Raw genomic sequence first — 27,941 nt, 5'->3', positions numbered from 1 at the left:
CACTTTGTGCTGGAAGGGGGGATTTGCAGTGGGGTTATTGGGAGGGGTAATCTTAGGGGCATATAATTTGTGCTAGGAGGAGTGATTTTTTTTGGGGGGGGCACTTGAATTGGGGGTGGGGGGTAAGATTTGTGCTGAGAGGGAGGATTTCAGCAGGGGAACAGATTTGCACTGGGAGGAGGGGAAATTTATGCTTGGGGGGGGAGATTAGTGCTCCATTTTTTGGGGGGGGGGATTTTTGATGACGTATAATGCTCTTACATCTTGGGGGCGGGGGGTGCAGTTTGGCATGTTTGCCCTGGACTCTGGATGACCTTGTCCCGCCACTGTTTCCTGGGCAACATTGGGAACATGATGATTGGCTCAGCGTGTTTCCTGGAGTTGCTTTTACCAATCCTACAATTGGGCAACTCAAACCAAGCATATTATAAAAAAAGTGCATAAGCAGATGTTACCTGAAACCTACTTCAAACCTACGTCAAAGTAATCGGTAGATTCAGAGATAGAAGCAGATGAATTGCAAATCCTGACATTTCCTGAAAGACTGAGCTTGACCTGCCCACGCCTGACTGCCCATCACTTTCAGAGTCAAATAGGGAGCCTCTGTATGGAAGACTGGAGGTGCCAAGCTATAATCTTACAACAAAGGTTGAGGTTTTCACTTAGCCGGATTTACTAACAATTTTGGAATGCAGTTTTAAAAAAGTTAACTACTGATTATGTGTTTTATTTATCATATGCTGAGTTTTAATTGCCCACTTTTATAACAGTCTACTTTATAACAAAATATTCCTCTGTAAAAATGAGATGAATGAAAAATAAAATGTCAGTAGAATGAACCATGCAAAATAGTTTAAACATGCATTCCTAAATTTCTTTTCCAGGATATGAAGGAGTCCCTGAGTTTTTCCCTGCTTTGCTGTCTCATGTGGAGAAACTTCTAGGAAGCAACCAGAAGCAATCCTCAAAATTGGAGCTCCCAGCCTCTGTCCCCCAGTGTGAGGAGCACAATACGGAGAGGAGATCCTTGCCAGAGCCATGCAAGAGGCGGCTTAGTAGTTCTTCCTATTTTAGCATGTATACCCCACCCCTGTCTGCTGATTGTTGACAAATACCATGTCCACTTTTGTGGACTTTCTGGTGAACATTCGTGTGCTTGTGGCAACGATGTAGACAAGCATGGAGCTTCTTCTACTGGATTTAAACCATGAGCCTCTGATGGAAAGTCAGTCTTGTTTCCCACAGCAACCAATCAGATTTTTCTTTTCAGACTGCACTAGGAGGACGAAAGGGAGACCTGACGGTTGCTATAGGTAACGAGCTCTTCTCCTTCAGACAATTTGAGAGTATGAATAAGTCTAACTTTGGACCGTACATTTCATCTCCCATATTTCCTCCAAGACTTTAATACAGAATTTCTAAAATAATAGACTTTGACACAATCTGCACTGGCATTTATAGTTTCATTGGCACTGGCAATCATTAGCTGAAGAAAGTGGATCCTGAGTTTTTCACTTTTATTTAATTCTCACAGCAAAACTTGAATATAATCACAGAACAGAAACCGGAATTACATAATGACCATTTATGTACAGTTTTTGGAGGCTCAAGGGCTAGGACATTGCTCTCCTCTTCCTTTATTTGACACTGCCATTCTTCTGCTAATTGTAAATTAAATTAAAAAACAATATTTCTGTAAATTATAGCTGTGTGAAGTTGACATATTGAATAGGTTGTAGCCGACCCAACAATATAACACTTTCCAAATTCTAAGAACTTCTAGATGTCCTGTGAGCAACTTTGGTGAAGCAAATGGACATCAGAAGGTGGACAGATGAACGCTTCTGCCTTATATATACAAAAAACAGAATCTGATCTGAAAGAAGAGCTCAACTATGGAAAAATGAGACGATGTTAAGCTAAATATAATCAATTCACACGTTGAACTTTTTTTAATTGCAATAGATGAGAAGCCAACATTTTCCGGTGCCAAACAGAAATGCATTAAGCTAGGCAATGTGCATTGAATGTGTTAACAAAATAACCCAATGCAACCAGGTTCCAGTTTCTCCTCCTATGAATTGCGGTAAAACAAATCTCATTGGATGTGATGACAATGCACCCAGTCATTGCACTTTTCCTTATTATGTAAGATATTTTTGTATCTACAGTATGTCGTTATGCTACACAACATCTATATCATGCAGGTGAAGAGCAATGAGAGCCTTAGCTGCATTATAGGAGTTCATTTTTTTTTCCTGGCTTAGTCTTGCCTAGCTTTGATGTTCTGAGAAGTGGTCACATTCCAGACAATAAGAGGTAAAGGAAACCATACAGTAATACATATACATATATATATATATTTTTGCCATGAGGCTAATATAAATATACACAATACATAGTGGAATTCCTCGTCAATATGCTAACATTGCAAGAAAGCTTTATTTTACAATAGCAACAGATACAGCCTGCTGTTGTATAAATGGCATACAGGCCAGCGTAGAAGAATACCAGGGAATCGTGTACATGAGATATCAGACAATGCTCAGTATATGTAGAGATTATTGGCTGGAAGACGTAGGGTTGAACCTTCATCTTGTTTCTCTCAGCCTCGGTGGATTTCCTGCAAACGTTCTGCTGCCTTCCTCAGCTCTTCTTCCACCTCTTGGATATCCCGCTCCTTAAAGGCACAATAAGACAAGGCTATAAAAATTTATTTTGAAAGCTGCCATAGAACCTACTAAGGCCTTTATTTATAATGGTGGGTGGATATCGCTGCGTGTTCTCCATTGGACACCACAACGCTTACTCCATACGGTGCCTGCATTTTATGTTCCAATCGCAAAATGAAGGTTGTGCTGTCCTATGATCTGCTCTTTGCATAATGCTGGAGAAAACGCTCCTTGATTGGTGGAGGCGTCAGGCATATGACTTGGACAGGCCATGTGCCTAGTCTTTCCTCCTTCCCTCTTTTTTTCTATTCATGTAATTGAATGGGCTTTTGAAGTACCAAAGCAAGCAAAGTGCTAAACACATTTGTAGTGTACAGTGTTGTGCTTTATAAATGTGCATTATTTTATGTATACATTGGTATGGTCCAATCAACCTAAATGGCAGTCTGACAAATCTTTAACTGATTTGGCCACACTTAAGTGGAAGTAAACCCATGGATTTAAACAGTTAAAAAAAAAAAAAGGCATGCCGGGAAGGCTAACTGCACATTGGCTGTGCTCTCAGCCAAACTATCAAACCATCCAATGGCTGGTGTCATAACGAATCACATGTGCAGCACCATAGCAGTTGAAGATTAAACAGAGGCAAAGATGGCAGCTTCCTTGGCTGAAAACGATAGGGGAGTTTACTTCCACTTTACTGTATTTGATCTGTGTGATCAGAATAATAAAGAGAGCTAGCTGCGATTGTGCTTATGTGGCAATTTTAACTTACTTAATTAAGAAGGATTTATCCTTCCTTATCTCTTTACTTAGCATAACTGAGGAATCAAGGTGTTAGTTTGACGGTAGCTGCCCTGTCAACTACCTGACCTGGTACAGTCTCTGAGATTTGGAATGCATGTAACAATATCAAATAACAGAGCCTTGTACATCCTAAAGGAGAAGTATAGCCAAAGTTTGTTTGGCTGTACTTCTATGGATCACAGAAGTGCAATTCCTTCTGTCCTCCTGTGACCCGTTTTCAGCAGACAGCAGGCTGAAGTCTGCTGACATCACAGAGCCAGTCCAGGCTTGGGAAAGATCGCAACCATATGGTCGTCATCTGCCCACATGCCTGAACCAGCACCTGGCTCAGCCTCTCAGCAAACCCCTGAGAGCCTGAGCCAGCCGCTCCCTTCCCCCAGTGAGTGTGGGGGGGGGGGGCAGAGCAGAGAGCTGGTGATTGGCAGTCACCAGCTATCTGCACAGGGAGCTCTGAGAACAGAGTGATCAGCGGTGTTTGATCACTCAGTTATCAGTGTCGGCGGGCAACAGTTAGTGCCTGCGGGGGCTAGGTGAGTATAATTAAAAAAAAAAAAATCACATACTTAATTTTAATCACTTACCGCCCGGCCTATAGCAGAATGACAGCCGGGCGGTGGTTCTGTTATCCTGACTGAGCATCATATGACGTCCAGCAGGATAAGCCGAGGGTGTTGTGGTGTGTCACTGTGAAACACTGCATGTCCAATCTAGGTAAAGAGCTTCTGATGTAGGCTTGTTACCACGTGATCAGCTGTGAACGATCACAGCCTGTAGCCAGGAAGTGCCAGTACATGGCCTTTGGCGGCTCCCTGTCAGAGGGGGGGTCTGAGCTGATAATCAGCACATTGATTATCAGCTCAGCCCCCATCAGAGGTGCCACCACAGCTGCCAATAAGTGCCCAACAGCTGCCAGTCAGTGCCCACCAAAGTGCCAGTGAGTGCCCCTCAGTAACGCCTGTCAGTACCCATGTCAGATGCCAATCAGTGCTGCCCATCAGTGCTATCTATTAGTGCCACCTGTCAGTGTCCATCAATTCTAAATATTAGTGCCAACTCAGTGCCCGTCGGTGAAGGAGAAAACAACATTTTATAAACAGAAGCTAAGAAAAACTTATTTTCCTTTCAAAAATTTCTGTCTTTTTTAGTTTGTTTAGAAAAAAATTAAAACCCCAGTGGTGATCAAATACCACCAAAAGAAAGTTCTGTTTGTGGGAAGAAAATCATAAAAATTTAGTTTGGGTACAATGTTGTATGACCGTGCAATTGTCATTCACAATGTGACAGCGCTGAAAACTGAAGATTGTCCTGGGTAGGAAAGGGGGACAGTGCCCTGTATTTAAGTGGTTAATAGCTCTGTTCACACTTGTGTGACTCCAAAGTCACGCAATCTCCAGTTTGACTTACCCTTACACTCTCTGGTACTGAAGTTGCATCCAAGTCGCATCAGAGTAGTGCAGGAACCTTTTCAAAGTTGTTGTAACTTTTAAGTCGCATAGATAGAATGGGTCCATTGAAAACAATTGTGACTTTATGTGTCCAAAGTCGCATGACAAGTAGCACAAGTGTAAACAGAGCCTTACATTCAAGTACAGCTAAGGTTGCATTTCAAGTGTGTTGTAAGCTGTATTTAAAGCGGGGATCCACCCTAAAGTGGAACTTCCACTCATCGGAACCCTCCCTACCTCCGGTGTCACAGTTGGCACCTTTCAGGGGGGAGGGGGGTGCAGATACCTGTCTTAGACAGGTATTTACACCCATTTCTGGGCATAGACTCCCACGGGAGTCTGTGCCGTTTCCTGTCCCGCTGTGCTGTCTGCTGGGACACAAACGGGTCCCAAAAACAGCACGGACCATTCCTATTGCGCTGCGCGACTCGCGCATGCGCAGTAGGGAACCGGGAAGTGAAGCCGCAACGCTTCACTTCCTGATTCCCTCACCTAGAGTGATCGATCGGTCTTGGCTGCCGACATCGCTGGACCCTGGGACAGGTGAGTGTCCATTTATTAAAAGTCAGCAGCTGTAGTATTGTAGTATACTGCTGTAGTATACTGCTGGCTTTTAATAAAAAAAATTTTCAGTAAAATCCCTCTTTAAGGGTGTGTTTTCTAAAGACTGGTACATAAAGTGTTACTAAACCCAGGACCCTGCATTCACTATCTCTGGTCTCCCACAGTACACAGGACATGGAAATGCAATTATGTTAGTAAGTATAAACTGCTAACTACCTTTTATCATCAGCAATATATGGCAGTCTTATGACTTCTATCAGTGTCTAGTTAAAGCTCAAAGGATGAGTATTCATTCAACTCTGACTGACCTATGAGGCTGCATGACGCCTGACCCTCTGTCTGGACAATGCTGATTGGCCCAGTGCTGATCACATGCACCCTCCACAGAGCCCTGGCTAGACCCTGCCCCCTTTTTCCCCTCATTGGCTCAGCCAATGAGGAGAGTCCCAGGCAGTTGAGTCTCCCCTGCAACACCACTAGATAGTGATGGGGCTCAGGTAAGTATTAGGGGGCTGCTGGACACAGAAGATTATCTGATTGCACTTTAACGTGTTCGCACCTAACCGTAAAACAAATCTCAATGCCTAAGCACAATTTTGAAACTTTGATATGCGTTAAGAAAACCGTACATACCATCACAACTACTTTGTGCATCCAGGTGAAATATACCTTGTTTTTTTCAGTGGTAAATTGTAATGGATATCTCCTGATTTTTTTTATTTTATTATCAAAGGAAAACTTTTTTTTTTTAATTTAGCTGTATATTTATTGCTACTACCATAACCTTCCACCAAAGAACAACCCATATTAAAGTCTCCTTCTCCTGATGATTTCAGCGATACCACATAAGTGCATGTTAGTTTTTGTTTGTACAGCCCAAAAGCAATAATTCCCATTTTGCTATTTTTTTTATCCTATCTAAAACACACTGACTAATACAAAAAAAATAATAATAATACTGACCCTGACCTTGGCCCAAACACTAACCCCGGCACTGACCTAGATCAAACCTTGATCTAGGTATTTTTTTGTATTTTTATATATTTTTTTGATTATTATTTTTTTTAATTGTCTTACACACACTTTATTTTTCTCTGCAAGGAGAGAGAGAGAGAGAGATACGATTCATCTCTTTCCTCCATTTACAGAGGAAAAAAAAAAGAAAAGGGGGCTGGGCTTCACAGTGACAGCCAATCAGAGGCTATCACAGTGATCAGGTGACTCAGAATCGGGAGCTGCAGGTCCTGATCGTTAGTACAGGGCCTGGGGCCCTCCCTGAAACTCCGGTCTCTGTGCAAGTAGCACGCTGTGTGTGCAGCCCCATGGAGAAATGCTTAGTCCAGTGGGGCCGCAAATTTGCATACGGTCGGCATGAAGGGGTTAAGATTCTGCGTTGTAGATGGGTTGCTCTGTCCCACATAATGGCTGCTTTAACTTTGTTCAAGTACTAGATGAACTTTAAGGCTCCGTTCACATCTAGGTGTATGGGGGCGACAATCACGGTAAAATTGTGCAAATAGAATCGGGGCACGGCTGTTGCCCCCAAAAGAAGCTCATGTACTTCTTTTGCACGAGAGGCAACCCGCGATTCTGTTTGAGCATTTTTACCACTAAGAACAACCGGGCGTCCCGCGATTTTCCGCTATTGTGAATCGCGAGCGGAATCGGAATCATATTTGGAACGGGGAGATGTGAACAAAGCCTTATTTATAGGAATAGACACAGAATTCTACCTGAGGCCCCTGTCAAACTGCCGCAACGTAAAAGTTGTGTAATTTTACGGCCGTGATTTTGCCGCGATTGTGAAGCAATTTTAGGGAATGCCTGTGCAAACTTGAGGTCTATGGACCTCAACTTGCATCAAAGTCAAACCAAAGTAGTGCAGGCACGGACTACTCTGAAGTCGGTGCAACTTGAAATCGCACAGATATGAATGGTTATCATTGAGAATCATGGGGTACAACTTGCCATGCGATTCTGATGTCCAAAGTTGCAGGTAAAGTCGCACAAGTGTGAAAGGGGCCTTAACAAGCCCTGACAGAGCCCAGTATTTATAAGAACATTTATAGTTGCTGATGTTGTATCAAATTACTAAAGTCCAATGGACATCCTTAAAGAACCCCCGTAAAGTCTGACTAAAACTAGTTCTGAAAAAAATGAAAACATAGATAGAATCTATCCTGCAATAAATCTAAGACACGCCAAAACTGCAGATAGTGTACAGGGGAGTAGCATGCACTTTGCTACTAATTCTGGTTCAATATAAACTTATCACTGGGGTATAAAACCTTAGATAAATCCAATTGCACTGAGCAAACACTGATAACCACCCTGCCTCATTTTAAAGGAGAATTTCATCAGTGACAGATCAGAGGCGGGGTTGCCAACCATCAGTACATTTACTGACAGTTTGTGAAAATTAGTGATTTTTTACAGCTGTCAGTAAAAGTCTGTTAGGGAAAGTGTAAAACGAGTAAAAATCTGTATTTTTTTTTCAGGCAGGTTAGTGTTGGCTCGGCAAGTGTCAGAAAGAACCCCTTGACAGCTTGATGCAGCACCTGCTTCCCCTTATTCAGGCAGAGTTTGGTACCAGTTGGGATTATTTTTAAATAGAAGCAGGCTGGAGTCGGCGGCAGAAAGAGCAGGCAGGCACATTTGCCGATCCTGCTCCGGTAGTTCCGGCTGCGGATCTCAACTGTGCTCTGCCTGCCGCCTCTCTGCATAGATAGGTAGTTGGAACCCAGTGCTTGTCTGGTGGCAACAGCTGCTAAAGCCTGTGCCCACGGCCCCTATGTGTCCTGCAGCTACACTACACTCTCCTACTGAGTAACTTATCCTGGTATCAGGTACTGTCAAAGAGGAAGGATTTGGGGGTGAGAGGAGAGCACTGTACTGGGGGAGGGGGCGATTATGGGGAAAAGGGGGTACTCCTGAACCCTGTATTTTGTATGCAGTGCACCCCTGAACCCAGCACTCTGTGCACAGTGCATCCCTGAACCCAGCACTCTGTGCACAGTGCATCCCTGAACCCAGTGCTCTATATGCAGTGCACCCCTGAACCCTGTGCTCTGTATGCAGTGCATCCCTGAACCCAGCACTATGTGCGCAGTGCACCCCTGAACCCAGTGCTCTGTATACAGTGCACCCCTGAAACCAGCGCTCTGTATGCAGTGCATCCCTGAACCCAGCACTCTGTACGCAGTGCACCCCTGAAACCTGCACTCTGTACCTAATTTACACTCCTGGTATTTTATGCCCCTTTAAGACCCTCCCACTGTTAGTGCAGGAGTTGATACTGCTGCCTCCTGAATGTGTTTTTTCCCCAGCTGAATGGGAATTTTGTATTGAAATACTGTGTCACGGCACAGTATGACACAGTATTTCAATACATTTGGCTTGTGGCTGCTGCATAGCCACATTGAGCTCAACTGGCAAGTTTGACAGGCAATGTGTTGCTGCCTGTGAAACTTGACATGTCAAGTTAAAATTTCCGCACTATGAAGCTAAGTATCAAGGCCATAGCAATGTGTACTCACTTTAAATTTTCCATGTCGGTAAAACAAGTTGCGAGAGGTTGGCAACCCTGGTTAGGTGACATAGCCTAGGGCAGTGATGGCGAACCTTGGCACCCCAGATGTTTTGGAACTACATTTCCCATGGTGCTCAACTACATTGCAGAGTGCATGAGCATCATGGGAAATGTAGGTCCAAAAACATCTGGGGTGCCAAGGTTCACCGTCACTGGCCTAAGGCTTAAGTTGGACATAAAATGAACAGTTTTTGGAAAATTTCACAGAATAGGTATTGACTTGTATTACAAGTCCCAAATAAAGTTACTATGTGATGCACAAGCCTCATAAGGTAAACAGACAAACTTTCTTCCATGAGTTGGCCAATTCTTCATTCCTTTGTGTATCTCACATACTCCTCCTCCGCGACACTGCAGCTCAGATGGTTTCAGCAACAGGGGCAGTGCTGTCAATCCTGAAAGCAGTGGGCAGGACTAGGTGTGGCCAGGTGCTGATTGACAAGCTCCAGGCTTGTCAATCAGCAGTGACGATGCTCATAGCCATACTCCCAGCGACATTTCTTTCATGACACTGTAATGCAAGAAGGCACAGTCTGAATTTAGAAGCAGTTTAGAATTGTTGTGACACCATCACAGGACGCTGCATTAGATGCACCTCACTGGCAGCATCAACACATTTGTGGGACTTTAACCACTTGCCAACCATCAGCCATCATTATACTGTGGCAGGTCGTCTCATTCCCGAAAATCGCCATAGTGGGATGTGGGTCCGTTTTACAGCCCACTGCATTGTGGGGTAGCTGATGCACGTGGCCGGTGGCCGTGATGTCCGTCGGCCACCGGCTATCGCTCCACAGATGTAAACAGACAGAGAGAAATTGTTCCTAGTGATCAGGAATAGTGATCTCTCTCTCCTCCTCCAGTCACCCCCACCCCCCCACAGTTATAAACACCTCCCAGGGAACACATTTAACATCTTGATCACCACTAGTGTTGACCCCTTCCCTGCCAGTGTCATTTATACAGTAATTTATACAGTAATCAGTATCTATTTTTAGCTTTGATCGCTGTTATATAAATCTCATTGGTCCCAAAAAAGTGTCTGATCTGTCTGTCTAGCAAAAAGTAAAAAATATTGTTTTTATTAATCAAAATGTCAGTCTTTTTTTTGTTTATAGAGCAAAAAATAAAAACCACCAAAAGCAAGCTCGATTTGTGGGAAAAAAATAATGTAAATTTTCATTTGGGCAGCATCACATGACCACCTAATTGTCAGTTAAAGTGACGCAGTGCCATATAGCAAAAAAATACATGGTTATTAAGGGGGGAAATCTTCTGGTCCTTAAGTGGTTAAAGCAGGGCTAAAAGAAAACTGCAAATGCATATGCACTTATAATTGCTGCAGCACATACTTTTTAATAACAGGCCATAGTTCTACTTTAATCAGTTAAAGTCCGTTCAAAGTTAACAGTTGAAAGCACATGATTGTTTTAAATGACTATCTTTTAATGCCAGTAGTTTCAGGCACCCAAGGTGCTTACCATGGAAACAGACTTATTAGTAGTGATGGGTTTGGGTGTGTTCGGATCAAATCCGCCTAGGAAGCCGTCACTGCACAACGTCAATCATAGGCAGTTAGGCATTTCCCGACCAGTAGCTGTAAATAGACACACTGCCTATGATTGGCAGTGTCGGCTTCCTGACGGGTTTGATCCGAACGAGGTCGAGCCCATTCTTATTAGCGTATTTGAGTTGCTGTCACTACCAAAAAAGGAAAGTATTTTTTCACTTCAGGTTGGTTTAAAGTATATCCAAACCCAAAAATAAATTTGGATTTATTGTAGATGACCAGCCCTTAGATGTTTTCTTCCGACAAAGTAGATTTTCTGCAAGTACAGAAAAATATCTGTAGATCCTGCCAGAAACTCAGTGTCCCTGCAACTTCCCATTCACCGAACTGAAATCTCAAACAATCTTATCAGCCTTCCCAACTCATAAGGTAAGGAGAGGGGAGATGTTTGTAGTCCAAATCAGAAGAGTAGTCTAAGATAACAACACTGCCCTCCATAGATACAGTACAGTGAGCGTAGTCACACTAGAACCAGAACTGTGTTACTAGAAGGATCAGCAGGTAAAAATAAACAAAGGAAAGCCTGATAAATTAGAAAACGAAAGCTGCCACCACATTTAAGGACTGTTGAGATGCAATATATTACAACTTTGTTTTGGATTTAGATACATTTTAAGGGTAAGAAGGAAAAGCGGAGAGTGACTTCTTATTCCGAACGTGGAAACTGTCTGAATTTTATCCTGTCCCTCTTAATTCAGTGCTTTGAGTCACTAATCTAGAACAGGTATGCAGATAATGACCTCTGATTTAGGCCCCTTTCACACTTGTACGACCTGATCCTGATATGAACACTTGATTTATTTCTGGTCAGTGGCTGAGAAAGTATTGAAATCAGAAGGTCACTATGAGAACCAGGCAACTAGCAGAGGAATAACAGTTAAGACAGCTTTATGTTTTTCAAAGCAATGGGCAAAAGTGCCTCCCATTTTCATAAATGAAATGAGTCAGGTATATGTCATCTAAGCAGCAACATAGCCACAGATTGCATTGAATACGTGTTACCCAGAAAATGGCAAGCTTGGAACATGGCGTAACCTGGGAATTAATAAAATGATTTGGGTACTTTTAGTATTGAGTATTTTTTTTATGTAGTTAGGCAATTAGATGGTGAAGGAGGTAGTAAACCTTGAACGGGAGAGGGGCTAGCTTGAGATAAGCTTTAAATACTTTTCACCCACTATTGTAGACTAGTGTTCTCACTGTCTCACCTCAGCTCTATGCTCCTCTCGTTCTTCCATTTCCTCAAGCTCCCTCTCTTCTTCCTCTTCTCTTTGTTCATGATTTCCAGGTCTAACATTGTGATGGTGTCTCTCCCTCCCCATTTCATCTTCTTCTGGTCCATAGTAGTTCCTCTCCCTGTCAATGTCTCCTTCTTCTGGGTGGTGGATGTGTCTCTTCTCTTCATGAGGATAACCATGCATGTGATTCTTGGAGTTTAAATATTTCAAGCGTCTGTCTTCAGTCTCAAACTGGGCTGTTTCTTCTTGGCTGGGGTCCTCTGCCATTCTTCTTTGGGACCCTCGTTTTCTTTTCTCCCATTCATCATGGTTCCTGTGGTACCACCCTTTGTTATTGTCATGGTATCCTCTACCATGCTCCTCCTCTGAGCTGTCTTCCTCACTCTCATCGCTAATATTTTTTTTCTCCATGTCCTTTCTCTTGGTGGCTGCAGCATCCCTGGCCACATCTCCAGCTCTTTTTCCTTGACCTTCATCTCTCTTTACAGCAGGGCTTCTTTTGTCCTCCTCTTCATCCAGCAGCTCCTGGGCTTTCTCCTCAGCTGATGCACCATGCTCTTTCTGTTTCACCTCCACTTTTTCGATCTTCTCAAATTCTTTTGATTCTTCATTTTCTGTTCCCCTTTTTGATTGGGTGTCTCTTTTAGGAGCAGGTACAGGACTCTCATTGGTTCTCTTTCTAAGTTCTTCTTCTTCACTGCTTTCCTGTCCTCCATGCTGCTGTAACTTTTCTAAAGGTAGCATAAACAAAAGAAAAACATAGGCAAGTGTCACAGCCGAGATCATGGATTTTAGACAACACCCATTACTGTACCATATAACAACATTTTGTTGCTCTATGCAAGTGAAAAATGAAATCTGAAATAACTTAAATTGTATGATTGTTACAAGTAGGTGGAGTAGAAAGAATTTTAAATTGAACCTGCCATGCCCACAAGTTGACAAAAAAACATTACTGGTGAAGTGGAGATGATACCCAGGCTTGTCTTCAAATGCCTTTCTTTGTGTCTGGGGAAGACCCTGGATTCTATTGACTGTCTGCATACAGGAAGCCACGGTTTGTTCCAAGGAGCCACGGTTTTCCCTGGTCACAAAATGAATTTCAAGGCAGGTACAAGTGCATTTGTGCACTACAAGGTGCTTAAGGTTTACCATTAAATGGGGAACGTGAAAGGTTTATGTTGACATGAAGAATGTTGCAGTCAGTTAAGCCCCGTACACACGAGCGGACTTTTCAACATCCAAAGTCCGACGGACTGATTCCGTCAGACTATTCGATCGTGTGTGGGCTGCAACGGAGTTTTGATTCACCAAAGTCTGACGGACTTTAGAATATGGAACATGCTTCAAATTTTCCCGACGGAACTCCGCCGGACCCGGTCCCTTCGAAAAATTTGCTCGTGTGTATGCTATTCCGACGGACTAAAACCGATGCTAGGGCAGCTATTGGCTACTGGCTATGAACTTCCTTATTCGAGTCCAGTCGTACGTCATCACGTTCGAATCCGTCGGAGTTTAGTGTGATTGTGTGTGGCCAAGTCCGCTCAGCCGAAAAGTCCATCAGAACTCGGTCGGAACTCCGGCAGAACTCCGGCAGAACTCCTTCGGAAGTCTGTCGGACATAAGTCCTCTCGTGTGTACGGGGCTTTATACATCATAGCTTTGAACAGAGAGACCAGAAATGTTGAAAAGCGGGTAGATATTATGTAGTCATGGTCAGGAGATTGGCACTACTGCCAGAGGGTAAATAATACATGGGCTATAGTAAACAAGGCATTCTTCTAAATGAGTAACATAACAAATACTTTTTCATAGATGAATGGTCATAGAGAACCGATTGTCTTAATTACACCCAAAGTGGTTTCAAAGTATCTCATCCCTATATAGTGGTATCAAAAAGGTGAATTTTGTGGCCTGAGATTTTTAATTGGCACCAAGAATACAAACAATCAAATTAAAATTCACAATACTTATTAATATAGTGTCTTAAAAGAGACAACATATTAAAAAACACCAAAAGAAAAATATGCATAAATTCAAATCCACAATATAAAAAAGTGTTACCCCATAATTTCATATTACTGATCTGTGCCTGCTGTACCATGTACTTGTATGAGAAAGTCTCCTGTTCTTTTTGTATTGCTTCCTCTGCTAATCCCCATGCTTCCCTAATAACTGACCGCACTAAGAAGGAGAGCATAGTGTGGTCAGTGTTCTGGCTGTGCTGGAAACTCAGCCTTCTTTCCCCCAATGATTAAACTTGTCCTGAACCCCCCCCCCACACACACACACACACACAGCCTTTCACTGGGAAGCTCAGTGTGCTGCTGCTGCTTCTCCCACTAAATCTTATGCAGCTGAGGACACAGGGAATGTGATCACTTATAAAAAAGGGGGGAAAAAAAAGGTATTCGTAAAAGAAAAAAGTTTAAATCTATACACAAATGTTTTGCCTTTCATTTCTATTTTAAGCTGAATGGGTTGTTTTACAAGGTGATCATTTACAATCACTTTCAGGCTGCATTTAAACCTGAGCGTTTCAAAGTTGTCATGTTTTTACTGCGTTTTTACTGCGATTTTGCCACGATTTTGTTCTGGTCACCAATGTAAAAGCAGAAGAATGCCTGTAATCTGCCCCAAAGAAGTTTGTGTTCTTTTTTGAGCTTAGGGCGTCTTTCAGGCGTTTTGCTTCAGGTAACAAAACGTTTAGATGTGAACAGGTGCCATTGAAATTAATGGGATTTTGCTTGTTGGGTGTTTTATGAGCTGAAAACGCTCAGGTGTGAATGCAGCCTATCAGTACAGCACATCTTCAATGCTTAACAATATATGGTGGTTTTTACTCTCAGTATTAACTATTGGGTGTTAAAGCTCGGGCTTTATTGATCTTGCACAGGCTTGTTAGGGTCCCCCATATATTTAGGTTTAGCAAAGTGACAAGGGAAAATTCCTTCTAGCACAGGCAAATCCTTGCACCTTGATTGGGTAATGTCACCAAGGACAGGAGACTTGGAGTTTATTAAAGGAGGCCACTCAGCTGGTGGTGTTAGGTAGAGGAGATGCAGGTGTGCCGATTGAGCAAAACAACTGGTTGACTGCATGCTAGCAAGCCTTGGAGAAACTCTCTTTGGGGATGATCTGTGTCACCGCAGTGTATGAGGCCAGTTAAGCTTCGAAATGTGCCAAATTTCCTTCCCTCTGATGTGTAGAACACAGACTTGCATCTGTCACTAATGTTGGATCCTGCAGTAGTTGCACAGACTACATCCTGCTACTGTGGTTTCATATTTTAAAAGCCAATATGCCTCATGTGGATTTCTCGGCTGATACCCGGTGATAAAAATGATATCAAATATATTCTTGTTATGTTTTGTGTCTATCGTGTGCTTCCTGAGAAAAGGGAAAATTAAAATTCAATTGTATTGCCATGGGATGGGGCTTCTGACCATTACAGCCTCCTTAACTCCTCAAGGTTAGACCTCAATCCTCCAAAGCTGTTCCCTTTACCTCGATGGCTCAGGTCCTCCAGTTCTTTCAAGAGATGTTGATGACGCAGAATGGAGATTAGTCTTTCATCTGCAAAACCCAATAATGTAGATATTAGCAGGGGGTTTTTTTCTCAGAGAATAGGTGCAGGAATTTCCCTTGAGTCACCTCCTGTCTCCGTCCTTCACCCGACTTCAAGAACTGTCCCTTGTTTCCACTCCCAATACCACCCCTTTTAGAGTATCCTTTTGTGGTGCTGATGGTAACATACAAATTACAAAAGATAGTATTGGAAATAGAACTGCGTCCTCTAAACTAATATGTAGCAATGAATAACAGATAACGAACCCTTGTGCTATTATCATAAAAACCAATGATAAGTGGTAGCATAAGCAGTATTGATAAACCACTTAATGCTCATGTCATATGAACCATTTATCAAAGCACCAAGGGGACAGTAATCAGTGCTGAACAATAATATACCATTTGGCCTTATTCTATATGGAGTTTTATTCTTAATTGCTAATTCTCATGCAGTACCCCAAGCAACTAATCAAAATTGACCTTGTTCTGGTCTCACATCTGGCAATATCTATCATTACCAGTCTGATTCAAACCATTTCTGGAAAAGCACAGATGGCAAAAGAGAACTTGATGCTTACTCTTTGCTACAAGGCTGTAAAGCTTATCTAAGACAGAGCTTTGTTGAGACAAAAAGCTCAGTTCTTTGCTCATTAATATCCAGGGCTTTTTGTCAGTGGGGACGTTGGGGAACGCAGTTCCAGCACTGAATGTATGTAATGGCAAGAGGTGCCGGAGGGTCTATTGATGCTTCCTGCAGGGGGATGTAATGTCACTGGTGGGAAACAATTTTGGCGTGGGGTTCTATTGTTGCTGGAGGGGATCTTATGTTGCTGGGGGGTTATTTGTTGCTGGGAGGGATCTATTGTTGAATGAATGAATGACTTGTATAGCGCTACTTATGCGAACTGAATCGCCTCAGGGCGCTTTCTTGCCACTGGTGTCCATCTATTGTTGAGGGAGGGGTCTATTGATGCTGGCTGTTGGGAAATCTATTGTTGTGAGGGGGCTATTGCTGGATCTTTTGTTGCTGGGGTGGTATTTTGTTGCGGAGGGTCCATTGCTGGGGGGAGTCTATGGTTTTGTGGGGGATCTATTGTTGCTGGATGCAGGTAATCTATTTTACTGCTTTCCTTGTTATCTTTTGTCATTTATAAAGGAAAAAAAAACCTGCACTGTGAACAAATAACACCTAAAAAGAAGCAACTCTGCTGTGAGATATACAGAAATAAAATAGAATATTGGAAGTAGAGCTGCGCTCTCTCAACTAATATGTAGCAATGAGTAACAGGTAACGAACCCTTGTGCTATTATCATAAAAAAACAATGATAAGTGGCAGCATAAGCAGTACTGATAAACCACTTAATGCTCATGTCATATGAACCAGTAATATCGAATCATGTGATGATCTTATTAGTCCACAGAAACCAGTATAGGCTAGAGCATATAGCATATGATGGCATCAAGTCGCCCCTTCGGGCAAAAGGTACAATTAGTCATTGAATAGGAATCCTCCTCGTGATGTTAGCAAATCACACTGGCAAACAAATTGATTATCCACCACCACATGAATGTCACACTTACCATCTTGCAGAAGCTGAATCGCTTGTGGCTAATACCCAGCCAGGGTCTTTTTCTCCAGGGATGGCAAATCGAACCACGTGAGCTTTCACAACACATGGGCAAAATGGGTGATCATATCCTTCCACTGGGTTCAAGGATCCTCACTTAGACACCGTATTCATGGCAATCCAAAAAAAGAGATACTCGCCATGGTGTAAAAACTTGACCATCAAGAGGTACAAAGTGATGCATTACATCAAAAATGGAATGTACAGGCACATTTTTGTAAAAAGCTAAGCCGTTTTTGATGTAAGTTCATCACTTTTTACCAATTAAATTTAAAGTTTGGTTTTACACTATGGCAAGTATCTCTTTTTTCAGATTGCCATGAATACGGTGTCTAGGTGAAGACCCTTGAACCCAGTGGAAGGATATGATCATCTGTTTTGCCCATGTGTTGTGAAAGCTCATCTGGTTTGATTTGCCATCTGCTTGCCTTCCCTGGAGGAAAAGGCCCTGGCTGGATATTAGTTCCCTTTTACACTGACAGCGTGGGGACGTGAGCGGTAAAGCGCCACTAGAACTAGTGGCGTTTTACCGTCGTTTTAGATGTGCTTTTCGGCTGCTAGCAGGGTGCTTTTAACCCCCGCTAGAAGCCGATCTAAAAGCGCCCGCAAAGCGCCACTCATTGATTTCAATGGGCAGGGGCACTTTAGGAGCGGTGTATACACCACTTCTAAAGCGCCTTAAAGAAGCTGCTTGCAGGACTTTTTTTGACATCCTGCCAGCACAGCGCCCCAGTGTGAAAGCACTCGGACTCTCACACTGGGACTGCAGATGAGGCATTTTCAGGTGCTTTACAGGCACTATTGTTAGCACTAAAGCGCCTGAAAAAGGCCTCCAGTGTGAAAGGGATCTTAGCCACAAGTGATTCAGCTTGTGCAAGTTGGTAAGTGTGACATTCATGTGGTGGTGGATAATCACTTTGTTTGTCAGTATGATTTGCTAACATTACGAGAAAGATTCCTCTTCAATGATTATTTGTACCTTTTGCCCATGCAGGTGACTTGATGCCATCATATGATACCTGTTAAGAATTTTTCAAGCCTATACTGGTTTCTGTGGACTAATAAGATCATCACATGATTCGATATTACTGGTTTATATGACATGAGCATTAAGTGATTTATCAGTACTGCTTATGCTACCACTTATCATTGTTTTTTATGATAATAGCACAAGGGTTCGTTACCTGTTACTCATTGCTACATATTAGTTGAGAGAGCGCAGCTCTACTTCCAATACTCTATTTTCTTTCTGTATATCTCACAGCAGAGTTGCTTCTTTTTAGGTGTTATTTGTTCACAGTGCAAGTTTTTTTTCCCTTTATAAATGACAAAAGATAACAAGGAAAGCAGTAAAATAGATTACCTGCATCCAGCAACAATAGATCCCCCACAAAACAATAGACTCCCCCCCAGCAATGGACCCTCCGCAACAAAATACCACCCCAGCAACAAAAGATCCAGCAATAGCCCCCTCACAACAATAGATTTCCCAACAGCCAGCATCAATAGACCCCTCCCTTAACAATAGATCCCTTCCATCAACAAATAACCCCCCAGCAACATAAAATCCCCTCCAGCAACAATAGAACCCCATGCCAAAATTGATTCCCACCAGTGACATTACATCCCCCTGCAGGAAGCATCAATAGACCCTCCGGCCAGGGCTGGATTAACGTAGGGGCTATTGGAGCTGCAGCTCCAGGCCCCTACTTTAATATAGGCCCAGCCACCCAAAAATGACAAACTTCCCATGGAAAGCAATGGGCCAATGGGAAGAGATCTCTCCTGACGGGCCCTGCATTCCACACACACCGCCTGGCCAGGGTGGTGGGATTGATAATTGGCACTGCATGAGCAGGAGTCCTAACAGAAGCCTGGGGCACGCCAATGCAGGGCTCTTACAGAATCTGGGGCTTCCATAGTGTTAGGCCTGTGCAGCTGCACTCTTTCAGCTCAGAGTGCACGCCGATGCAAGGCTCTTACAGAAACTTGGCAAATCAAATGCCAGGCTTCCCTAGTGTTTTGCCTGTTTGCCTCTTTTGAGTTTGGGCGCATGCCAGCACAGGCTCTTGGAAAGCAGAAGGGTGCCCAGTAAAAGGTCCACCAAAATCCTCAGCACCACGCACATGATGCTCTTAATCCGGCCCTGCCTCCGGCACCTCTTTCCATTACATACATTCAGTGCTGGAACTGCATTCCCTGACGTCCCCACTGACAAAAAGCCCTGGATATTAATAAGCAAAGAACTGAGCTTTGTGTCTCAACAAAGCACCGTCTCAGATAAGCTGTATAGCCTTGAAGCAAAGAGTAAGCATCAAGTTCTCTTTTGCCAGCTCTGCTTTTCCAGAAATGGTTTGAATCAGACTGGTAATGAATGATAGACATCGCCAGATGTGAGACCAGAACAAGGTCAATTTTGATTAGTTGCTTGGGGTACTGCATGCGAATTAGCAATTAAGAATAAAACGCCATATAGAATAAGGCCAAATGGTATATTATTGTTCAGCACTGATTACTGTCCCCTTGGTGCTTTGATAAATATGCCCCTCTCTGTGAACCACATTAACATTGTGCTTTGTGAGTATTTTCTCATCACATTATCTGTTCCTATAAACTTTTGATGTCATCTCTTTGTAATGAGACTCAGGTATACTGGGTTCTGCAGTAGGTCAAGGAACATTTGCAAAGTGCAGTGACCCATAACGAACAATAAGCAATAGCTTGTCTTTGTTTTTTGAAGCTTCAAACTAACTGTATGCTATGAGCTACTGCTTACCATTGCTTTTCCTAATAAGTCAGTATGGCCAAAAGTGATATTTTAATTATAGCTGGAGTCTGGTGGAGTAAGTCAGTCCTTTGCTTCTTGTATGGCTTGGAGACTCCAGCAGTGAGATATCTCTGACATAATTCTTGTTCATCTCACAGTTTTGGAGATTGACACCTAACTATGTGTTTTTAGATGCTATGTTGCATTAAAGTGTTACTAAACCCAGGACCCTGAATTCACTATATCTGGTCTCCCACAGTACACAGAACATGGAAATGCAATTATTTTTTAGTAAATATAAACTGTTTAATACCTTTTCTCATCTGCAATATACAGCAGTCTTATCCTACAGTGTCTCACAAAAGTGAGTACACCCCTCAAATTTTTGTAAATATGACACTTTGCTACAATGTAAAGTAGTAAGTGTACAGTTTGTATAACAGTGTAAATAACTCAACACACAGCCATTAATGTCTAAACCGCTGGCAACAAAAGTGAGTACACCCCTGAGTGAAAATGTCCATATTGGGCCCAAAGTGTCAATATTTTTTGTGGGCACCATTATTTTCCAGTACTGCCTTAATGCTCTTGGGCATGGAGTTCACCAGAACTTCACAGGTTGCCACCGAAGTCCTCTTCCACTCCTCCATGACGACATCACGGAGCTGGTGGATGTTAGAGATCTTGCGCTCCTCCACCTTCCATTTGAGGATGCCCCACAGATGCTCAATAGGGTTTAGGTCTGGAGACATGCTTGGCCAGTCCATCACTTTTACCCTCAGCTTCTTTAGCAAGGCGGTGGTCATCTTGGAGGTGTGGTTGGGGTCGTTATCATGTTGAATTACTGCCCTGCGGCCCAGTCTCTGCAGGGAGGGGATCGTGCTCTTCTTCAGTATGTCACAGTACATGTTGGCATTCATGGTTCCCTCAATGAACTGTAGCTCCCCGGTGTCTGCAGCACCCATGCAGCCCCAGACCATGACACTTCCACCACCATGCTTGACTGTAAGCAAGACACACTTGTCTTTGTACTCCTCACCTGGTTGCCGCCACATACGCTTGACACTATCTGAACCAAATACATTTATCTTGGTTTCATTAGACCACAGGACATGGTTCCAGTAATTCATGTCCTTAGTCTGCTTGTCTTCAGCAAACTGTTTGTGGGCTTTCTTGTGCATCATCTTTACAAGAAGCTTCTTTCTGGGACGACAGCCATGCAGACCAATTTGATGCAGGGTGTGGCGTATGGTCTGAGCACTGACAGGCTGTCCCTTCAACCCCTTCAACCTCTGCAGCAATGCTGGCAGCACTCATATGTCTATTTCCCAAAGACAACCTCTGGATATGATGCTGAGAATGTGCACTCAACTTCTTTGGTCAACCATGGCAAGGGCTGTTCTGAGTGGAAACTGTCCTGTTAAACCGCTGTATGGTCTTGGCCACCGTGCTGTAGCTCAGTTTCAGGGTCTTGGCAACCTTCTTATAGCCTAAGCCATCTTTATGTAGAGCAAAAAATCTTTTTTTCAGATCCTCAGAGTTCTTTGCCATGAAGTGCCATGTTGAACTTCCAATGACCAGTATGAGAGACTGAGAGCGATAACACCAAATGTAACACACCTGCTCCCCATTCACACCTGAGACCTTGTAACACTAAAGAGTCACATGACACCGGGGAGGGAAAATGGCTAATTGAGCCCAATTTGGACATTTTCACTTAGGGGTGTACTCACTCTTGTTGCCAGCGGTTTAGACATTAATAACTGTGTGTTGAGTTATTTTGAGGGGGCAGCAAATTTACACTGTTATACAAGCTGTACACTCACTACTTTGTATTGCAACAAAGTGTCATTTCTTCAGTGTTGTCACATGAAAATATATAATAAAATATTTACAAAAATGTGAGAGGTGTACTCACTTTTGTGATATACTGTATAAGGCTGCAGAACCCCTGACCCTGTGTCTGGACAGTGCTAATTGCCCTTGTACTGATCACATGTACCCTCCAGAAATAAGAAAAACAACACTCTAACAATACACACCAAACTGAGCATGTGTTGAGTGCCCCAAAGCTCTGTACTGTCAGGAGATGGATTGGGGCCCGTGGAAGAAGGGGAGGATCAAATAAGACGAGACCAAGCAGCCTTTTTTACACAATGCACAAGATTAACCCCTTAGGTTCCTCAGTGAGTATAACAAGCATGCTTTACTGCATATAAAGACGGATTTTACTGTTGTGGGTTTAGTAACACTTTAAGTCTAGGAGTAAGACTGCAAAGATAAGATGAGACAAGAACAGCGTACAAAATAAGAACAACTCTAGATAACGCAAAATCAATCAGATTCTGCCTTTTATATTTCTTAGGCAATATTGGAAAACAAAAGTGAGACTCTGATTACTTGATTCAGGCAAAATAAAGGACTCTGTTCATCAGTATTTTTACCCAAAATTCACACAACTTTCACCCAAGATTCAACATTTCTCAGGTGACAATTGTGTGCATCCTGGGTGGATGTTGTGTGAATCATGGGTGAAATTATTGGTAAACATTTTATATAGGTATATGAAGCATTGTGTGACTAGATATGGAAAGGTAAGGAGAAGCAAAAGGTGACATGACCTTCCTTGAGTAGTCGGATGCAGCCACTGCTGACCCTCTCGGACCCCGGTGTAGACAACGACTCGGCTAGGACCTCCATGATACATCTTGTGACCTATAAATACAGGGATATGTTATTCCATAGCCAGAAAATATCGATATACCACTTTACCCTGCTATACATCAGCTTGGTCAGCCAAACCCCCAAAAACCAACAACCACGCTCTTTATGCTCGTATTCCATAACCTATACTGCATACATTGTTTGCCATAACAGCCATTTTTAGCCCTGTGAATATTCTCTTCTCTCCTCATTGACTCTTGTCCCTCAAAATAATGATCAATATGGCAACTTATAAATTAAAAATATATTTTAGTGAAATGAGCCTATGTGTTAGCACCAACCAACAGAAAGATCAACAATACTCAGAGTATCTATGGAAAAATCTTCAAAGGCACAAAAAGATACAATGGAGGTACTCTACCTATGCGTTTTGGACTAGAACATGCCCTTAATAACAGCAAAGATTAATGCCCAATTGAAAGTTCAGTTTAAATTGGAATAAAAACATTCCAGGTGCATCAAAATTAATATTCCTGCAACCATGGGTGTTGACTGGGGAATCCCTCCAGAGATGTTGTGTTCTCCTGGCGGGGGGGCAGGAAAATCCATAATAGCATGTAAAATCCACCAGGCTGGTTGCACCCAAGTTGATCGATCAGCCCACCCATACTGTACATGGTTCGAATCTCAGCTTTAGGGCTCATAGGCCCATACACTATGCAAGAGCTGTTTGTTTATGTTTCTTGAAAAAAGTGGAGCTGTATGCAGGCAGCCCGTGTTAGTCAATGGAGACATAGTGGCTGTACCGAATGCCAGGCAGTGGCTGTATGGAGTCACCTGCACATCTGAGTTTAACAGATGTGCAGGAATGAATGCAAGGCCCTGAATGTAGACAATATGTGTTCAGGGCCTCGCACCTGTCCCTGCATGCCTGTACAGTAGCTGCATCATCATTGACTAACATAGGCTGCCTGCACACAGGTCTGCCCAAATGGCTCTTGCGCACTGTATGAGCCTCTGTGACTGTGCAAATTACCCCTTACAGTTTCTTCACTTTAGAAAACAGCAACAGCTTGAATCCAGTCCCCCTGCCTTGCTTTTTCTGTGTAAGCAGTTGTCTCTCAGCAGAGGTCCATCACGTCTCCTGCTGAGTCAGTGCTAGAGATCTACAATCAGCAAAGCTCATGCTCGCTGCTGATTGGTGAGCACTAGCTCTGACCAAGCAGGGTCGTGTGTTGCACTGCTCCAGAAAGACCGCTTCCACAAAGACAGCATGGGTCCTTCTCCACAGAAGGCTTTCTACTTGAGTTGTGGCTGCTTTAGAAAAGAATAAACTGCAAATCTGATAAATACATTTACGGTAATTAAAAAAAGTTTCAATTCACCTGAAATGTATTCAGTGGGTTCACACACTTAACTTGGGATTTAAGGATCAAGTCTAGTTCAAGACCTATAAGCCATCTCTAAGGCTGGATTCACACCTATGCATTTTTAGTGCTTTTTGCATTTTGCAGATTTACACTACAGAAAGTGTTCCATAGGAAACCATGTTAAATGGACTGTAGTGCAAATCTGCAAAATGCAAAAAGCACTAAAACTGCATAAATAAAACTGGTGTGAATCCAGCCTAAATCTGCATTTTTAAGCTCATCCTGATGATCAGAAGAATAGCGTTGATTCCACATTAGCACATAAACTGCCCATTTTATCAGAAATACAATAGTCCACCAGCATTTACTAGCATTGGCTGCAGTTGGCTACTGTCATCATTTTTCACGTGCATTTATTTCAATGTAATTTCTTTAGTTATATTTAAAAAACATTTCAAAAATACTTAATGGAGGCAACAGAATCTATACAAGAAAGAAGATCTTGCTGCACTTCTTGTTTATTTAATTTAAATCACATTAAAGCATCCTAAATCAATTAATCCTAAATTAATACTAGTGCCGATAACACCATCTTATCACCCAAATAAATCAGCACAGTAATATCTCTAGTACAAAAACTTTGCATCAACTTAATGACAATTAAAAAGCAGTTTATTAAAAAATCTTTGGAACATTTGGAAGAAAAAAAACATTACAACTGAATGAACGACCATCTGAGTGAGAACAAAACTTCTTCATCCCCTTTAGTCCAGATTTCACCCTCAATAATCCACAGAATCTGTTTTCCTTAAACTCCCAATCAACCTACTAATGGTGAAAACCAATGGATGCTATTTTGTACAACTTCTGTACCACTCTGCTGCCTTTGACACAGTGGAGCACCCCCTCCTCAAAAAAACTTGACTCCTTTGGTCTCCATGATGGTATTCTTCGCCGGTTCTCATCCTACCTATCCCACCACACCTTCAGTGTCACTTGCACTTCTACTTCCTCCACTCCTCTTCCTTTCTCCATCGGAGTTCCCCAAGGTTCTGTTCTTGGACCTCTGCTATTCTCAATCGACAGCTCCTCCCTGGGTCAGTTGATTTCCTCCTATGGCTTTTGAAACCAATTCTAAGCTGATGACAAATTTATCTCTCTACCCCTCAGCTCAGTCCATCAGTCTCCTCACCCATCAATAATTTACTGACCGACATATCAGCCTGGATGTCACACCACTCCTCATAATATTTCCTGCCCCGTGTGCCCCTTCCCCAGATTTCTCAACTATTAACCCATTACGGCATGCCAAGGTCCTAGGTGTAATCCTGGACTCTGAACTGTACTTTTGGCCCCACATCCAATCACTGTCCAAAGCTTGCCTCCTCAACCTCTCCAAGATATGCCACTTCCTAACGAATCTACTTTCTTCAAAGAAGCCTATCTGGCCCCCACCTAACAACTGTACATTTCTTTTCTCCATCAGCTTATACCCCACAGTTACTACTTTTTGTACCACTTGACCCTTCCTCCTAGATTGTAAGCTCTAATGAGCAGGGTCCTCTAATTCCTACTGTATTAAATTGTATTGTAAATATACAGTCTGCCCTCATACTGTAAAGTGCTGCGCAAACTGTTGGCGTTATATAAATCCTGTATATTAATAAAAATAAAATAAAAAAAACACAGATACCACAAGCTACATAAGTAAATAGTGTCCCCTTGGGAATTGAACCTAGAATCCCAGTTCTGGCTATACAGCCGCCATGCTACACTTGTAAAACACACAGTCGGGTACTTTTTTACAATATGTTATCAAGATAACAGAAGTCCATTTATGTTCAGATCTCTCACCTTCTCTTCTTCCTCGGAAAGCTGAGTAGACAAGGGCATTGAGGAAACTGAATAGGAGAAGATCAATGATTTTCAGGAAGGAAGAAGAACGGTACATAATCAGGAATATATATATTTTATATACACACATACAGTACATACATACATAAGTAGCTAACTATACATACATTCACAGTGTCCATCTGTCAATTTCATAATTGTCTGTGAAAAGAGCTGGTGGGTCTAAGGGTACTGGTAGACTACTGTCAACCAATTCACAGCTATATAGCCTCAATTATCCTGATCATCCTATTAATTTAGGAAAACCTATGGAGTCAAGATATATTCTGAACTATTCTGGATTTATTGTGGAGTCAGTATACAAAATTAGGGACCTATGCTCACCATTACAAATATTGGTTGGTAAAGATGTTTTAGATCAAGACTCATTTTGAGGTTCAGTCCACCCAAAAATCAGAATTTATCTTAAATTGGTCTGATTGCAGTAAACTGAAGGCTGGTTGGTTTCTATGGGTACCTTCCTTGCTTCTCCTTTACAAATAAGTTAGATGGCAGCTTGTTATTTCTTAAAGTTGTTACCTTCTATTAAGCAGATCTGGTCAAAAGACACCAATGGTGAGTGACCAACATTCAATTTGGCCAACTGCAAGAGTACCGTATTGGCTTTTTTAAAGAAACGATGTCCTAGGGGGAAAAGGCATGCTGGCACATTCATACAGTCAGGTATCTGTTTTTTGTTTAATGGCAATTATTTGTGATCAACAAATTATCCTCAAATATATATGAACATATGGGGACCATCATGCATGTAATAACATATACAGAGTGATAAGCACATCCCTAATCACCAATGAGAATTGGGATTTGCGTGAAATGACCATGCATGCATTATCGCTGATGTAGCAAATATTCATACCTTTATATTGTTGATGGAATATTCTAATCTAATAAAGCATAGCAGTGAACATTTTCTGTGGCTAAGGTTCTTACCTTGAATGCAGACAGCTGCCAGCAATAAACATTTCACAAGACCCATCCTGGATGTGCAGAGAATCCCTTGGCCCAGAAGCAGCAGGCAGCAATGACAAGAAGGATGCAGAGAGCCTGAGCCTCAGGCTGGACCAGAGTTTGCACACTCTGTTTATTGCTGCAGATTATATAGCTGGCACAGTGCACAGGCAGTGTGATCATGTGACCCCCCCTCCCCATCTGCTGCAGGTGACTGTGTCCCACCGATTAGCAGTCTGCTGTTCACCTGTATGGACAACCCCCCCCCCTCCTGCAGATGGGTCTGTGCAGCAGAGCTCAGCATTGTCATCCTAATCCCCAATCCTTTTCTCTTTTAACATCTCTGCATGCACTGCACACTAATGATCAGCAATCTTTTCTCCTTTGATTGGGTCACAATCTCTCCTCACCACGAGTGCTTCAAACCTGTAGCGAACAGTTGCATACAGTGAGATAAAAAAAAAAAATGAGCAAAAACACCCCAATGTACAATGCCTTAAAAAAGTATTCATACCACTTGAAATTTTCCACATTTAGTCATGTTACAACCAAAAACATAAATGTATTTTGTTGGGATTTTATGTGATAGACCAACACAAAGTGGCACATAATTGTGACGTGAAAGGAAAATGATAAATAGTTTTTCAATTTTTTTTACAAATAAATATGTGAAAAGTGAGGTGTGCATTTGTATTCAGCCCCCTTTACTCTGATACCCCTAACTAAAATCTATTAGACCCAATTGCCTTCAGAAGTCACCTAATTAGTAAATAGAGTCTACCTGTGTGTAATTTATTCTGAGTATAATCTCTGTGAAGCCCTCAGAGGTTTGTTAGAGAACCTTAGTGAACAAACAACATCATGAAGGCAAAGAAACACACCAGACAGGTCAGGGATAAAGCTGTGGAGAAGTTTAAAGCTGGGTTAGGTTATAAATAAATATCCCAAGCTTTGAACATTTCACAGAGCACTGTTCAATCCATCATCTGAAAATGGAAAGTGTATGGCACAACTGCAAACCTACCAAGACATGGCCGTCCACCTAAACTGACAGGCAGGGCAAGGAGAACATTAAAGAGGAAGTAAAACCTGATGAGTTTACTTCCTCTTTCATTCCCTGCAAAGGCAAAGCATAATGGACTACTATGCATCGCATAGTAGTCCATTATGTGTCACTTACCTGACACAGGAGCC

General features: G+C 42.4%; 2 protein-coding genes across 2 annotated transcripts in view; one reads left to right on the top strand and one right to left on the bottom strand.

Annotated features, from left to right (window-relative positions):
• LOC143981911 (inositol-tetrakisphosphate 1-kinase-like) overlaps positions 1 to 1,703 on the top strand; it is a 41,940-nt gene extending 40,237 nt beyond the window's left edge. The window contains exon 11 of the mRNA XM_077480152.1: positions 885 to 1,703. Within this exon, the coding sequence (XP_077336278.1) occupies positions 885 to 1,108 (224 nt within the window). The 3' untranslated portion in view covers positions 1,109 to 1,703. The remainder of the gene's footprint in view (positions 1 to 884) is intronic.
• LOC143981914 (uncharacterized) lies at positions 1,501 to 26,918 on the bottom strand. The gene is made up of 6 exons (XM_077480164.1): positions 26,730 to 26,918; positions 25,740 to 25,786; positions 22,473 to 22,566; positions 15,393 to 15,461; positions 11,856 to 12,616; positions 1,501 to 2,680 (listed from the first exon to the last, which is right to left on the bottom strand). The coding sequence occupies exons 1-6, from the start codon at positions 26,773 to 26,775 to the stop codon at positions 2,606 to 2,608; spliced, it is 1,092 nt and encodes a 363-aa protein (XP_077336290.1). The 5' UTR covers positions 26,776 to 26,918; the 3' UTR covers positions 1,501 to 2,605.
• Between the last annotated feature and the right edge of the window lie 1,023 nt (positions 26,919 to 27,941).

Source organism: Lithobates pipiens, unplaced genomic scaffold (genome assembly GCF_037356315.1).
Source record: "Lithobates pipiens isolate NorthernLeopardFrog02 unplaced genomic scaffold, aLitPip1_a1.2 Scaffold_1, whole genome shotgun sequence".
Lineage (NCBI taxonomy): Eukaryota > Metazoa > Chordata > Amphibia > Anura > Ranidae > Lithobates > Lithobates pipiens.
This window is presented reverse-complemented; position numbering and strand designations above follow the sequence as displayed.

Coding starts and splice junctions, on each gene's coding strand:
- LOC143981914 (XM_077480164.1), bottom strand. CDS start 26,775: ATGGGTCTTGTGAAATGTTTATTGCTGGCAGCTGTCTGCATTCAAG. Junction 15,462..22,472: donor CATCCGACTACTCAAGGAAG/GTCATGTCACCT, acceptor TGGGTTTTGCAG/ATGAAAGACTAATCTCCATT. Junction 2,681..11,855: donor GAGAGGAGCATAGAGCTGAG/GTGAGACAGTGA, acceptor TGTGCCTTTAAG/GAGCGGGATATCCAAGAGGT.